Source organism: Equus caballus, chromosome 23 (assembly GCF_041296265.1).
Source record: "Equus caballus isolate H_3958 breed thoroughbred chromosome 23, TB-T2T, whole genome shotgun sequence".
Classification (NCBI taxonomy): domain Eukaryota; kingdom Metazoa; phylum Chordata; class Mammalia; order Perissodactyla; family Equidae; genus Equus; species Equus caballus.
This window is the reverse complement of record NC_091706.1, coordinates 46,221,367-46,237,914: the sequence shown is the minus strand read 5'-3', so window position 1 is coordinate 46,237,914 and position 16,548 is coordinate 46,221,367. Positions and strand designations below refer to the sequence as shown.

Genomic DNA, 16,548 nt, shown 5'->3' with positions numbered 1-16,548 from the left:
AAAGTGATGTAAGTCATTAATTATGACTGCAGTGTAGATGGGAGGAAGGAAGGACAACATTTATGCCCAATAACTGTTCTTGATTTTGAGAAATGCTCATTATTTAGAGATAAAGTAATACCATGTCTGCAACTTTTAACTTGAAGAAGGTTTAAGGATAAGTAAATGTGTGTGTGTAGAGAAAGAGAGACAGAGCAAAAGAGGGGTGGGGGAGGCAGAGAGAATGAGAAGGTAAATGTAAAATGTTAACGTGTAGGAGAATCTGGATGAGAGATATATAGTGATTTTTCGCACTATTTTTGTAGTTTTATGTAAAGTCTAAAATTATTTTAAAATGAAGGGTTTTTTGTTTTGTTTTTTGGTGCGTGTGAGGAGGATTGGACCTGAGCTAACATCTGTTGCCAATCTCCCTCTTTTTGCCTGAGGGAGATTGTCCCTGACCTAACATCTGTGCCAATCTGCGTTCATTTTGCATGTGGGATGCCACCACTGCATGGCTTGATGAGCAGTGTGCAGGTCCGTGCCTGGGATCCAAACTTGCAAACCCCAGGCTGCCAAAGTGCAGTGTGCAAACCCAAGCATCACACCACTGGGCTGGCCCCCAAAATAAAGGTTTTTTAAAATTTTGCAACATATGTGGAACTCCTCTTATGGATGATACAAATAAAGATGGAGATTAAAAACAGCAAAAGCCCATGTAGTGTAGCTTCTTGGAAGGTAGTAAAACTAACACCTTTGGGAAAGGGGTTTTATTGTTTGTTTGTTTTTGATGAGGAAGATTGGCCCTGAGCTAATAGCCATTGCCAATCTTCTTGTTTTTGCTTGAGGAAGATTTTCCTGAGCTAACATTTGTGCCACTCCTCCTCCATTTTGTATGTGGGATGCCACCACAGCATGGCTTGACAAGCGGTGTGTAGGTCCACGCCCAAGATCCAAACCTGTGAACCCCAGGCCGCCGAAGCAGAACATGCGAACTTAACTATTACACCACTGGGCCAGTCCAGGAAAGTATTTTTAAAAGTTCATGTAGGGACAAAAAAATCCAAAAGGAAACACGTGCAGTTGCTTGTTTAGTAGCAATAGTAGAATATTTGGTAGCATTTTTCATCTTTTGAATCTAGTTCCAAATTAAAAACAGAAAAATGGGTTGATTCCTTGAAACTCCTTCCAATTCTAATATCTTATAATGAATACTCAAGAAATCTAGCTTTTCTCATTCTGTCCATCCAACTTACTCATCTGGGCTTGTGCCCAACTCACATTGTACTCATAAGTCCCCAAGTCTATACTAGGGGCCGTGCCAAGGATAGTCAGAGAATTAATGCCCTACCATTAACACTACCTAAGTACTAAATTAGGCTGCCAAAAGAAATGATTATTTATTTTCAACCAAAACCACATTCACTGGACGATTTATCATATGTATGCTATAAAAATACTATAAATAGGGGCTGTCCCAGTGGCACAGCAGTTACATTCTCACATTCTGCTTCGGCTGCCCGGGGTCCACCAGTTTGGATCCTGGGCGTGGACCTACACCCCACTTGTCAAGCCATGCTGTGGCAGGTGTCCCACATATAAAATAGAGGAAGATGGGCACAATGTTAGCTCATGGCCAATTTTCCTCAGCAAAAAGAGGAGGATTGACGGCAGATATTAGCTCAGGGCTAATCTTCCTCAAAAAAAAAAAAAAAAACCCTATAAAAAATGTCTTTTTTTCCTTCTAAATTCTTTCTTTTCACTCTAAAATTTCAAAACCTCATTCCAGAGTAGAAAGAGGGATGGCAAAAACTAAAATGTGCATTTTCTTTGTACACTATCAGAGAAGAAAAGCAACTCTTTCGTTTCTATGTTCTGCCAGTACCCCTGAGAACAGTGGTTCCCAAGGCTGACAATATCTGAGGACAGAGTGGGTCCTGCCACCAAGAAGAAATCCTGCTTTATGACTTCAAAGCAGGCAGAAAAGTTCCCTTTTTTCTTTCTTTTTTTTTTTTAAGTCAAGTGTCACAGTAACAGATATTACAAAGGTGTTCTACTCTTTCTTTAACTAAGAACCTGAATTCCAGGTGATCAGCTTGTGGGAGGCAAAGGGGGGACTGGGGCTCTATATTCCAGTCCAAAAAGAGAATGTTGCTAATATACTCCAAACATAAAAGTTAGAAGCAGGACTAAGATGTACGTTAATTTACACAGTAAACAGTGGCTGAGTCCCTAAATAACTGGTGGGGCATTAGGGGAATACAAGCATTACTTAGTGCTAGCCCCTATCCTCAAGGTGTTTACTTTGAGGGAGAAAACAACAGTGAGCAACATTATTAACTGAGTTGAAATAGCCTAAAATTTGGCACAATAGGAAAGTGACAAATAAAGTTATGTACATAGAATTTTCTCAGACTTTCACCCTGCGGAAATCTTTAGCCTCAGAGACTTATAAGTATATTTTAAATATAGGGGCCGGCCTGGTGGCCCAGCGGTTAAGTTTGCACGTTCCGCTTCAGTGGCCTGGGGTTCGCCAGTTTGGATCCCAGGTGCGGACATGGCACCGCTTGGCAAGCTATGCTGTGGCAGGCATCCCACATATAAAGTGGAGGAAGATGGGCACGGATGTTAGCTCAGGGCCAGCCTTCCTCAGCAAAAAGAGGAAGATTGGCAGATGTTAGCTCAGGGCTAGTCTTCCTCCAAAAAAAAAAATATATATATATATTTTAAATAATAATGTGCTTCGATTACAGAAAGATTTTTATCAATGAATAATATTTAATCCACCATTAAATTGTTAAGTTATAGTGTAACTAAAATCACTGATCTAAGTGTTTAAATGAAGTTATACTTGGTGGCTCCTTGCGTATTATTTCTTTGCAATACAATTTTATCATCACCTTTTAAAATGGTAGAAGACTAGAGGATGGTTTCTGATCCTTGCCCATGAAATCCTAAAAAGGGCTTTGTCTGAGTCAGTTATTTTTTATCCTTTTCTGCATTCTGAGCAGTGACTTTCTCTCTAAAAACCTATATGAACATCTATCCGAATCCTAATATTTTCTACTCACTCAGTTTCTGTCAAGAAGCATAAGGCTCATGTAAAGAGACTGTGGAATGCTTCGTAAATATTTCTGAGAGGAGTTGTCAGCTCCATTCCCTTTTTGTGGTGAACTTGTTCATAATTAGCATCAGCCACTACGACTAAAATCCTGAGGGGCCAGTTGGCCTTTAATTCACTTTTTTCTACAGAGAGGACATTCCAGAGTTGAAGTGGCCAGTTCTTACTTGGGCACTAATCATGCCAGGAGTTGCTTCTGTGCAGGGATGCGCAATGCCAAATTTAGCAACTCCGAAATAGAATAGAAGAAAGAAAGAGAAAGATAAACAGGAGGAAAAAAATCCAGTCTCATCTTTTCCTATAAGGATGAAAGAGTTAGGCCATTCATCAAATGGGAAGGACAAAAAAATAAAAAAGATGCTTAATGAGTGCTTATTATTTAACAGGCAGAATCCCGGCTACTTTACACATGTTAAACTATTATGTGCTTACAGACACACAGCTGGTAAAAGGCAGGACCATGATTCCTTGAATTCAGCTCTACCTTATTCTACAGCCCATATTCTTTTACTTTTATTTTTTTAAATATCTATGTATTTTTTTCTTATCAAAATACAATATGTACTCAGTGCAGAGAAACTGGATAAAACAAAAGATCTCAACAGAAAAACAAAAAGAGTCCCCATAACCCCACCATCCAATGATACCACTGTTAACATTATATAGTATTTTATTCCAGCCTTTTGTTCTAAGCATGTAAATATCCATCACCATGTTCTCTCTTCCATAAGTAATTTTACAACATAATTTTAATAGCTGCACAAATTTCTATCATATGCACATAACCTACATTATTAGTCATTTAGATTATTCTAATTTTTTGCAATCATATATAATACCAAAGGTACACACTTAAACTATATTTTTGTACAAATTCATTATTATTTCCTTAGGATAAATTTCTATGTTTATCCTAAGTATTACTGGCACCAGAATTGCTATATCAAGGAGTATCTTTTTTAATACAGTGTCAAGTTTACCTCTGAAGATGCCTTGAACATGCACTTCGAGCAACAGTACAGGAAAGGGCCCACTTCTCCATCCTTGCCAATACACGGCATTGCCATGCTTTTCCCATTTTGCACAAAAAGCAAGAAAGTCTTTTATTTTAGTCATATACATATAAACTAGGAGAAACTCATTGAGCTTTCATTGTATTTTATACCTGATATAACTTCCATCTTCAGTTATAAATCCATAGCTTGTAGGCACACATGCTGGAGCATTTTCTTTCCCCCAGGGTGAATGATTATAGTTTGTCTTTTGATGAACCACTGGAATTGCCAGTTAACCAATATTATGAATAGAGGTGTCTGAAAAGGAAAGGTCTGGCTTGGGAGCCAGTGAAGTCCCCATCACTCAAGAAGTTCAAGCAAAAGATAGCTGGCCAATTGATGAGGATGCCAGTGGGAAATTGGTCTAGATGACCTCTGAAGTTTCTCCCCACCCTAGGGTTCTCTGGTTCTCTTTTCCACTTCTAGAGATTATTGAGTCTGTTTTTGCCTCATCAACTGCAATGTATTTTTTTTTTAAAGATTTTTTTTTTCCTTTTTCTCCCCAAAGCCCCCCGGGGACATAGTTGTATGTTCTTCGTTGTGGGTCCTTCTAGTTGTGGTATGTGGGACACTGCCTCAGCGTGGTTTGATGAGCAGTGCCATGTCCGCACCCAGGATTCGAACCAAGGAAACACTGGGCCGCCTGCAGCAGAGTGCGCGAACTTAACCATTCGGCCACCGGGCCAGCCCCTGCAATATTTTTTATACAAATAGAAAGGCTCTCTCTGACCGCTGTCCTTTGCCAATAATCCATCCAAAGTGGCAGCACTGTAAGTTGTGCTTTGAAAGCAATATATAATTTGCTGAAGCTAGAAAAATAGCTGCAACATGAGTTCCTAAGAGTTTCAACTTTAAAATTATACACACCTATATACATCCACAAATACTTTCACAAATACATGTCTATAATTATAGCTAAAATTATATAAGAAACTAAAGGCGTGCTTGCAAATATTCAGAAAATTTCTAGGAGGATACATAAAATATTCATAGCAGTTATCTCTAGGGAGTGGAAATTGGGAAAAGGGAAGTGGGGAACTTTCATTTTCCACTTTAGATCCTTTTATACTGTTTGCATGTTTTAGTAACAGCATGTATCATTTTAATAATAATGCTTGTAAAATGTTATGAAATTAAGAGAAAACTTGGAAACAAAGTACGCTTCACACTAATAAAAAGCCAACAGTAACTATGTATGTTTAAATTCTCAGTAAAGGAACTACAAGCAGTCCTGTGAATTGAGTAGCTTTGAAAGTTGGACTTATGGCCATGAGGAGGGGCTTTCCATCTCAATTTTGGTCTCAACCTTTGGTTGGCACTAAAACAACATATCAGTGTAGACAAGTTTAGTTAAACTTCTTTTGAAAAATTAAAAAAAAAAAATCAGGGAAACTGTTAGATAATAGCCTGGGCTAGCAATCACTGAGTTATAACAGACCTATCTCACTGTTTTGGACGGTGGTGTTAAAACCTTTTTTATGAGTTCATTGAGGTGGCTATTAATATATCACCAATTTTATTCTGCTCAATAAATATATGAAAAGTTAAAGATTTAAATCTGGCTCACTTCAGATATCCTAATTTAAAATACAGAGAGAAAAAGAACATTTCACAATTTTAATTACAAATAGATAATCCTGATCATTTTTAGTTTACATAAAAATAAGACAGATTATCCAGCAAATGTTTTTTAAAAATTATTTTACAAAAGCAACCTGATGCTGATAGTAGAGGGGGGCATGCAGGTGAATGTGATGTACCCCTAGAACTTAGAAATCAGGGAAATGGTTAGCCTCTAAAAATCTGAAATCAATTATAAGACATCAGAGATCATTCAATATGACCAACTTCTGATTTATGGGATTAACACTGTCAAGAATAAAATGTGTCAGAATATAGGCTGAACTGCAGTGGAGGCCGGCTGACCCAACCAAGACAGTTAAGGGAAATGGCTGCCGTGAAGCGGCCAAATGAAGCCCTGGGTCCAACAATGCCAGGACACCATCAAATTCCTGCCTCGCTCTCCCCCTAATCCCTTGCTTCACCAGTTTTCCAGCTCTCCACGTGACGTGGACCTTCAGAGACAGCGCTTATCCCTCAGTAATATATTATAGATCTACTTTTACACATCCCTTTCTTGTAAGACCCAATTTGAAGGATACTAATTATTTCTGCAATTGAAGAGTCAAATGTGTTCCAAAGTCTGAACAAACCTAAGATGTTTTTGCGCCATGAGGACTGAAGGCGCACAAGTCTTGGGTGGCCATTCTGCCTTCTCCATGTGGCATGGATCACCTTGTGTCGTGTTAGCCTTTTGGTCCAAGTTTGAGAGGTTTTATTAATATTATTATTACCAGAAGAAAACTCAACAAGAAGGTTAGGTTAAAATGGTCAGTCATTGAGAATTACATTCCAATTTGAAGACTTAGTTATTTCTTCAATTGAAGAATGAGGTGTTCTGATTAGTTCATATTTCTATGGATGGAATTTACTTTCTAAAAGAACTATTAGGGGCCAGCCCTGTGGCCAAGTGGTTAAGTTCGCACTCTCTGCTTTGGCAGCCCAGGGCTTCGCTTGTTCGGATCCTAGGCGAGGACAGGGCACTGCTCATCAGGCCATGCTGAGGCGGAGTCCCACATGCCACAGCTGGAAGGACCCATAACTAAGATATACAATTGTGTACTTGGAGGATTTGGGGAGAAACAGCAGGAAAAAAAAAAGAACTATTAAATATTTGGATAATCACATCAAAAAAGCAAAGTAATTACCTCTGCTTTTTAATTAGTGACTAGTTGAGTTTCATGTAAGAGAAGTGACAGAATAAGATAAAATGGACTAGATAAACATTTCTAGAGCTCTATCAGGAATCTGTCTACAGTACCTAACACCCCACAGTGCCTACCTCATAAGTGGGTGAAGCATGAGAATGAAATGACATAATCCATGGGAATGGTTTGCAGGACTAACTGGCTTGTTGTCATCATCCAGTAAATCTCAGGTAACACGGTAAAATATTGCTACATAAAATAAGGAAAATGAAATCCAAACACACCAAAATTATGTAGGATATATGTGCATATATATGCAGGCAAAGACACAGAAAAAGACCTGAGGGGATTCACACCAAACTGTCAGCAGCGGTTTCCTTTGGGGTCTAGAGTAATATGGGGGAGGTGTAGTATCAGGGGTAGGTGATGAGGGAACTTTCGTTTTTCTTTTTGCAATATGTCTGTGTTTCTGGAAGTTTTATGATGAGAAAGCATACATTTAATTTTTAAAATGGAACAATATTTTTAAAGGAATACCAAAAGAGCCATCGGTAGACGTGTGATGATATTACTATAAAAATGTTCATTAATAACAAATGGGCACACTTCATGGTGCTTAGAAAAAGCATGGTTGGGGAGTGATTTGGATCCAGCACATAGCCAGCTCACAGCGGTTCTTGTTTGAATGAATGGCTGGGAAACCACTGACAGTGACTTAGTCAAATTCCTTAACCCTTGTAAGCCCTAGTTGCCTTATCTGTAAAATGAACATAATAATAGCCATATATAAAGACCCAGTATAATATGTAGCCCCTTTTTAAATAGATGAATTACTTAGGTTTCATTTTGAAGTCTAAGACTGAGACTTTTGAAATGTATGTTTGAAAACATAACCTTCTTTTTTCCTTGTGAATTCTATAAATATAGTTTACATAGAGCACAATTTGGATCAATGTGTTGCAAACATACATTTAAGAAGTCATGGCAGGTGTCAGGATTCTCAGTTTCTAGTTCCTTCAAGTGAGTTATCTAAGGTCCAAGCTTTATCCTGAACAGAATCTCTCAAGGAACTAAAATGCTACCAAGGGTAAGCTACTAAAACTCTAAGTCGTGAACATAATTGAGCTCCACCACTGAGCTCTGAGCCCGGAACCGGTCAGGGCAGGGAATTCTTCACTAGCAGCTTTTGTGGTGCAGGAAGAAGTATTTGTGAAGATCTTGGTGATAGTGGAAAAAAAAAGAAAGGGTATAATTGCTGGACACCAGGCGATTTTTGAATATGTTCATCCAAATCTTGAGTCTTCCTAAGACAGAGACTGTCTTTAATTCTTGTTCCTCCTAGGAGGGCTTATGGTAAATAAGCATACGGTTTAAGATGTTTAATGTTTTGAAATTTGGAAGAAGAGCAGATATATCCATTTAATCCTGGGTGTCAACATGAGCATTGAGGTACTCTAAAACATGACATGCAATAGCATAGTCATGGTTTAAAGTTCAGATTGTGACCTCAGCCTAGCTCATCCCCTTACTATCTCGGTAGTCTTGAGCATTAACAATAAACCTCAATGCTTTATCTATAAGAGAGTTGTGAAAATTATGTTTAGTTAAGATTATTGTAAGGTTTCAGTGGGATAATACATATAAAATGTTTAATACAGTGCCTTGCACATAGAAAGCTCTCACTATAAGTAAATATATACCAGTCTCTGTTCCTTAGACTTCCTAGGCTACCGGAAATTAGGTTGTACAATTCTTTTTTTCTTTTTTTTTTTGAGGAAGATTAGCCCTGAGCTAACTGCTGCCAATCCTCCTCATTTTACTGAGCAAGACTGGCCCTGAGCTAACATCCATGCCCATCTTCCTCTACTTTATATGCGGGACGCCTACCACAGCATGGCATGCCAAGTGGTGCCATGTCCGCACCCGGGATCCGAACTGGCGAAGCCCAGGCCGCTGAAGCGGACGTGCACACTTAACCACTGCGCCACCAGACCGGCCCCATGTACAATTCCTTAATCTATGCTACTGTACTCTGCTCGCACTGAAGCTGGGGAAAGGCTATGCATATTTCTTTTTTGCTTTTGTGTAGAAGCATGGTCTCTATGGAAGAGCTGATGACATGGGAGGTGCTATGATAGTCTCGTGGAGGAGGAGCTTATACTTTCATCAGTCCCAAAGCCACACTGCCCACCCAAGTCTACTTGTGTAACATTGACAGAACAGGCATGTAATTGACATAATACCTATTACTGTCATCATCCTTACTGTTTTTGAATGTCTATGTAATCATTGATTTTTTTATATTATTTCACTGAATTCTTACAATGTCTTAATAGAGATGATTTATCCCTTTGTTAACAAGAAAGCTGAGTCCTAGAGTGGTTATATGACTTTCTCAATGCCACATACCAGTGAGTGCAAGAGCCAAGACTAGAATGAGGGCCACTGAGAGCTAAACAGGCCCTCGCTCGAGGGACGATGAGCTGAAAGTCCCTGCAGGATTAGGGTGTAGGGCCTTGGCAGCCTGTGAGGCCTGTTGGTTTGTGCACTGACTTGCTTTAGATTTGACTGGAATCCCAGCTTATCTGATTCCAAACCCACGAAGGGCCCACCAAACCAGAGGTCTACCCCTTGGGCAGTGAATGGACAAGCTTTAAAGAAAACCAACAAGGAACGCCCTTCAAAGAAAAACCAAAAAAAGGAACAAATTCTCAGCGACCCTAGAGACTCCAGCTATGAATTCCAGTTTCAGAAGTAGTATCTTAAAAAACTGAAGTCTTAATGTGCGAAAAAGTCTTTTAATTGTGACTCATCACTATAAAATGGAAAGTAAAATATATGTTTTTATGCTGTCACAGAAGTGAACATAATCAGTTCAAAAATTTTCATAAAATTTCTGGTCCCTCAAGATCACGGCAGTATGGTTGTGAAACTTGAATGGAATGGAAGATAATTCTTTTTTGTCAGATTATATTCCTCATGTGTGCACCAATCATTCAACATACATTCCTAGGGACAGGGCGGGGCTCATCAGTTTTTAGAAATGTCACTGTTTTCAAGTTATGTATAAATCCTCTAAATTCTATGTATTTCTAGCGAGTTAACATTACTACCTTTGTCTGCACTGTTGTCAATTTTGAGCCACTGTGTAAGGAAACATGTTTCGACAAGATTCATTTATTAGATTAAATAAGTATAATAACATTCCATGTGCAAAATGACAGAAGAAGCCACTGTTAGGAATCAGATTTTCTCATCTCCTTGATGTCTTTATCCCTAATATTAAGCCCTTAATTAGCATAGCTATCAGCACTTTTAATTCCTGGTATGAGGCACATTTGCTGTGAGAAATCTCCTCAGCCTTATCTGTTGGTCTCAGCACTGTCTGAGCTCTGCTGTGGCATCATGCGCCTTGCTGACGTGTTGGTTTGTAATCTTCCTCTGGCCAAATTATATCCCCATTTTATCTTTTCAGTTATCTTGTGAACTCACCAAAGAACATGCCTTCTACTTTATAGCTTCTCAATTATATACCTAAGGGTTTTCCTTAAATTTTGGTCCAACTTCAAAAAATAACTAAATGGTAAAATAGTAAAAATACTATTGAAACTATTTTGTTAAGAATAACTAAATGATAGGAGAAATGATAGAAATCTCCTAGCCTGCTTTATAGCATGTTCCAAGCAATGGTGAAGTTAATTTAATGAAATTATCTTTTTGAAGGAATATAAGATAATTTTTCTTTTTATTACAAAATTAGCAAGCCATTTAACATAGGGAGAAAAACAAGGAAAAAGATCAGTAAGACTAAGGATTAGTAAAAACCAAGTATAAATCTACCATTCTCAGAAATTTTGACATTTTGATTTCTGTTCTTCTAGCATCATGGATGTGTCTGTATGTCTGTGTGTGTGCGTCTAGTCCTGGGTATTGCCTAGACAACATTATTAAAGCAAGAGTTAAGGAACTGGGTGGGGTATTTGAATGCTGTAATGGTAAGAAAAGATAAGTAACTAACAAGATTGTTTATACCTTACTATTACACAGCTGCTATGCAAATAATTTCCAAAAATATGGAAATCAGGTCACAATATTTTCAAACTAGTTCTCATAATGGCACTGAATTAACCATCCCAACTTAATACAGAATTGACTAAAATCCAGAATGTGGCATGGACAGGTAGTATAAGCTTCATTCCAAACTATACTTTGATTTTCTGAACAGGGATTATCTAGGAAGGTAAACCTGGGTGGTGGGGGGAGCAGTGCTTTAGACTCCTTCTAATTCCAGGTTTCGATTCTTTAGTCATTGCCCTTATAATCTTATGCATTTCAAATTTCTTACAGAGTACACTGATGAAAATAAGTTTCACTCGCAAACTAGAGGTATGATATGGACGTATTGAGAAAGCACTGAAACCCTTTGAACATCTTGTAAAAGAAAAGTGCGATAAGTGGTAGAACACAGGTATTGACAGAGATTAAGTAAAACTCTGAATAATATTTGATAAGTAATACTTAAAGTCCCATTCTTAAGAAAATTCTGCAGAAGGAGTCTTTGCATAGACAGTAGGATGAAAACCTCAAACAGGGCAGGACCTCTGAAGACTGACTTTTTAAAGTAGGCATTTTGTTCTACGTTCCCAAGCTGTCAAGGCAGCCCTGGTACACAGTAGGCACTCAATAAATATTTGCTGATTATTAAATGAACCCATATCTGAATGAACCCCTGATGTGCATCCTGAGGGCTTCTTTTTGTTGGTCCCTTAGTACCCTAGGGAGTGCCGAAATATCACAGATTTATAAAAACTATACTGTATTTTGAAGAGAAATTATTGGGATGCAGACCGGAATTGGGGGGAAAGCACAGTACATGGAGTCAGATGATATGAGGTCAAGTTGTGATTCTGTTCATGAATTAGCTGTGTGACCTTGGCCTGCTTTCTCAACCACCTCTAAACCATAATGATCTTATTGGTAAAATGTGGATGACTTCCTCTTTCCCAGCATGCCCTTAGGCTCAAACGATGTGACAGATATTAAAACACTCTGTGAACTGAAAAGTAGTGAGCAAGTGGTATTGGGCAAACTTCATCCAAGAGGTTTGGCCTCTTTTTCCAATTGCATTATGAATTTCCTATGCCTATCTCTGCATTTGCTTATTGTATTGTCAAATTTCCTCATCTCTAAATTCAAAATAAAAATACACATTGGGAAAATTTGCTCCCTCCCCCCAAAACATCCTGATGGTTAGCTTGAATTGACCTATTGTACCAAATATATGCCTGCGGATTTTCTTTTCCAATATTTTCCTTCCAACACCTGTTATTATATGTATGATGCTATTTATGTCAATAAGGGTTTCAACATTAAGAAGTTTGGTCACAGAAACACTTTCTCTCCCCTCTTCAACCTCTTTCAACTTGCTTCCTTTACAACTGCATCTCAGACCTCTAAGAGCATAGGTTGTAACATTTACAGATAAGAGTTAAGGAAATTATTCATAAAAGCATAAAAGGAGATGAGAGAGACAATGATAACATCTCGTATGTGTAAAGAACTTTAAGCATTGAGATGATTACTTCCCTGCAAGGCTGTGCTGTATTGTGTCAATGTATACACACATCCATTCTAATAGGAAAAGAAGGGAGGCTCAATTCCTGGAAGTCTCTAGAAAGGCTTGTGCATGGCTAAGGTGTTTCTTAGGAGGGAATTCTGAAGGCAGGACCCAAGCCTGATAATTCCAGACCATCCAGAAGAAAAATGTGTGAATAACTCAAAATAATAAGCATGACATGGGGATCATGAATAATAGCAAGGAGGTTAACTCTGCTCCTAATAGAGGATGGAAAAGAACATAAAAATCCCCACTAAGACATCATAGCCCAACTTCTCTGTATGGGGATGCGAGGAGGAGACAGGGAGAACTGCAGAACTGCATCTGTTTGGTGTTTATAACAAAACTGCCAAGTCTACATAAAAACAAATCTGTTGCTTTGCAATTATGCTGAAGCTGGGGTTTTTAGCACCCACAAGACTTATGTAAAATGGGGGAAAACTGTCTCACTGGCAAGGGAATATACCTGTTTTCAGTCCCTCCCCTCCAAACTCCCAGAGCCAATGTCATCATTTGCTCAGTGGAGACCTTTCGTTGACTACAAAGTTGAACCCAAAACACCTGTTCTGGCATAAGTTCTCCTAGGTCCACAGATGCTGACGCTTCACAGTGAAAATACAAGGAATGATCAATTTAGCAGTTGCCGCTGCTGTTGTTGCTCTTTCTGTTTGCTTTTAAAAAATGTATTTATTAATATACCATAACTACTATACATAGCAAAATCTGGTTTGGGGAAACAGATTTTTATTAACTCTATGACATTTTCATTAAGAAAAATAGGCAAGTCTAGAACTTGTGTTTAGTTGAAAATAACCAGATTATTTTTATGCTACAGAGTTCATCAACACACTTGGCTTGATATCCTACAAATAATAAGTGGCAAATGAGTGCAAGAGATCTGATAGCCCTGACTAGGCTACTTGACTTTTATTTTGTATTCCCAGCATCCAGTTAATTACCAGGTATAGTAAATGCTTAATAAATACTTGTCCAATAACTAGGATGCATAACCTGTGTGTGTGTATTTAGACAGTGAAATATGAATATCATAATAAAATCATTTGCATTATATGTTGTATATGAATATATATGCACACAAAAACACCTATACATATATAGGTGCCTGTATATATATATTCGCTTTCAACATCTGGAACATTCCAAGAGGGAAGAAAATGGATACTTGAGACATAAAACCTAAAGTCCTTAGGTGGAGCAGCTTTAAAGATCTTGAGAGAGGTTTTCAGAGAGAAATCCTACAGCCTTTGTGTAGACAGTGTGGTGAAAATCCTAAACATAGGCCATGATCTCTGGAGACTGGCTTTTTGCACAAATATATTTGCCAAGATTACTTTCTGCTGTGGAATTTATTCCCCCCGGGAGTGTTCCAACTGCAGAAAGAGAGAACCTAGGGCAACACCTCTGGTTACTTCTTTTTAATGCAAAGCCCCAGTAGACAGGGTTGTTTACACAGAAAATTCTTCTCACCATCCTCTGGGTGACTGAGACGCTCTGTTGCAACTTTGCTCCTCTCCAGACTGGTAGAAAATGTTGTTGTTTTGTGGTCATTTTCTTCAAAGGATTTAGGAAGGAATCATTTCCTCCAACCAGTTCATTGTACAAATAAACTGAGATCCACAGAGGCGAAGTGACTTGCCAAGAGCTCATGGTAGGTAAATGTGTCTCCGTCTGAGTACATCCGGAATAGCAAGTATTCTCAGACCTGGTACTAGCCCCATTGTCCTATTCTTAGGCTAACGTTTACAAACAGCACCGAAAACAATTGCAGATTAAGGACTGAGGGCGAGGGGTAGGAAGTGGTCATTAGCAAATCCCTGGGCCTGGGGATCACCTGCTCTCTCGGATCAAAACAGTGAAACAAGCTATTCAAAAGGCCATCAAGGACGAGTGGGCCATTGTTTTCTGAACCAGCTGTGGAAAACCAGCTCAACCGTGGCCTTGGACCAGCGGCTGCACCAAGGGGCGGGGGCGGCAGTGGTGGAAGAGGAGGGGGCTCCTGAGTGAAGGAGCGCTGCAGGGACCCCGCCGCGCCACCTCTCGGCAAACCAGGAAGTATTTTTGCAGTAAGAGCAACGGACGGAGCCACCCTTGAACCGAAAGTGTGAACGGCGCACAGCAGGCCCCAGATGGGTGCAGGAACTGCAAACCCTCCGCAGGCTAGTGCCCGGGAGGCTGCGGACTGGCAGCTAAATGGTCGGAGGCCGAAGCACCCAGTGGGTGCTATCAGAAAGTACACAGAGCTAAGCAGGCTCTGCTGTCAGCAGACCCGGGACGAGCAAAGTCCGGGGTAAACAAACCTCGCTGCGGCTGCCTCCAGACGCGCGCCCGCTGCGCGCTCCTCCACCCCGCATTTCCCACGCGCCCAGCCCTCAGCTCTGCAGCCCCGGCCCCCCTCTTTCCCCAGTCCCAACTTCCCACCGCCCCCTCTTTCGACCCGGACCCCCTCTCCCACAACTGGCGCACCACACTCACCATCTCTTGCCTGAGGAGGTGAAGCTTGGTTTCCAGCCTCTCCAGGGCGCTGGAGTGGCTACGTCGCGGGGAGCCAGAGGTTGGGGAGGACGAAGAGGAGGACGACAAGGAGGGAGGGAAGCTGCAGCTGCTGCTGCTGCTACTGCAGCCGCCGCCACCGCCGCCGCCGCTCCCCCCGCAGGGGTCCCTGTCCCTTTCCAGGGGAACCGGCTCCTCCCCACGGAGCGAGCGCACTAGGCTCTCGGGTACTTTGCGCCCCAGCTTTAGCTCGATGTCTCTGAGGTCTGGCAGCGGGCCGTCTTCCATGACTTTTCAAGAAAGAGGACAATGTTAATAAAAGGCAGAGGATGAGAGGCAGCAGCGGCCTCCAAGGCTGCCGCGAGATGAGCGGACCCCTCCCGGCGCCCGGGTCTCTATCCACGGCGGACCCAGCGCACCGTCCGCTCCATAAACATCTGCGTTGTATCAACCCTGAAATCCGCGCAGGACGCGGCGGGTCGCAGCCGCAGTTTCCCGGGCGCTGCGGCTCCTCCGACACTTCCTAAGATTATAGAGATGGCTTCATCCTCTTCATTTTTAGCCACCCCACCGCAAAGTTGAGTTAACTGATATTGCAGAGAGGGGGAAAATGCAAGTACTACAGACCAAAAGAAAAGAGGGGGAAATCAAGTCAGTTTTAGTCTTACGGGGGAAAACTTCACATTACAAAACTGTCCATTCACATCCCTGCACCGTTCACTGGCTGCCCATCTGGTACCGCGCGACACAAAATAATGATGTGGCCACACTCCAGGGTCGTTTCATTTTCCAGCCATATGTCTCCAAGCTTTCGGAATATCCTGGATTGTCAGAAATAATCTCTGGTCAGTGATAGAGGTCAGTCGTGTGCATGGACGCATAAAAAAGAGACAGTTAGCTTAGCAGCAGTTTAACGGCTTCCTTGATGCAGCAGAAATACCCTTCTTCCCATTTAGGCTGTTTGATCCAAGTCATTGTGTTCTTCCGAGCCTCGGAAACTTTAAACTCCGCTGGCAGGTGGACCAAATCAGGGCCAACCCTTGTACCGTATATCACAGGCAAGAAGAGCAGCAGAAATTTTCGCAACCCCGCTGCTAGTAGCAGGTTCAGCGTACTGCTTTAGCGGGGAGTACCTAATACAGGGTATTAGATTTTCAGGTTTCCAGGCGAAATTGCTTGGCAGCTACAACCTGTAAAACACTTAACAAAAATTAGAGGCAGAAGAATGACTTTAAATGCAGTGTCATTTCCCATCCCTGCATTTTCCTAGTCTGCAGAAATCTAGCTTTAGAAGCCTTTCCTGATAATTTTATACTAATAAAATGAGCGATACTATTTCACCAATAATTCAGTGAGAATGTACAACCAAAATTAATTGTCTTACCAAATGTTACAGTGTGTCACCGCAAGAAGTGAAGAATTAAATAGCCAGAATAATTTATATGACTACTGAGATGGATTTGAAAGGGGGGAAGTTGCTGAGATACTTTAATTATG

At 40.5% G+C, this 16,548-nt stretch overlaps 1 protein-coding gene across 1 annotated transcript in view; it reads right to left on the bottom strand.

Annotated features, from left to right (window-relative positions):
* The window catches only part of LURAP1L (leucine rich adaptor protein 1 like), a 48,588-nt gene extending 32,337 nt beyond the window's left edge, over positions 1 to 16,251 (bottom strand). The window contains exon 1 of the mRNA XM_001494571.6: positions 15,034 to 16,251. Within this exon, the coding sequence (XP_001494621.1) occupies positions 15,034 to 15,339 (306 nt within the window). The 5' untranslated portion in view covers positions 15,340 to 16,251. The remainder of the gene's footprint in view (positions 1 to 15,033) is intronic.
* Positions 16,252 to 16,548: the final 297 nt, after the last annotated feature.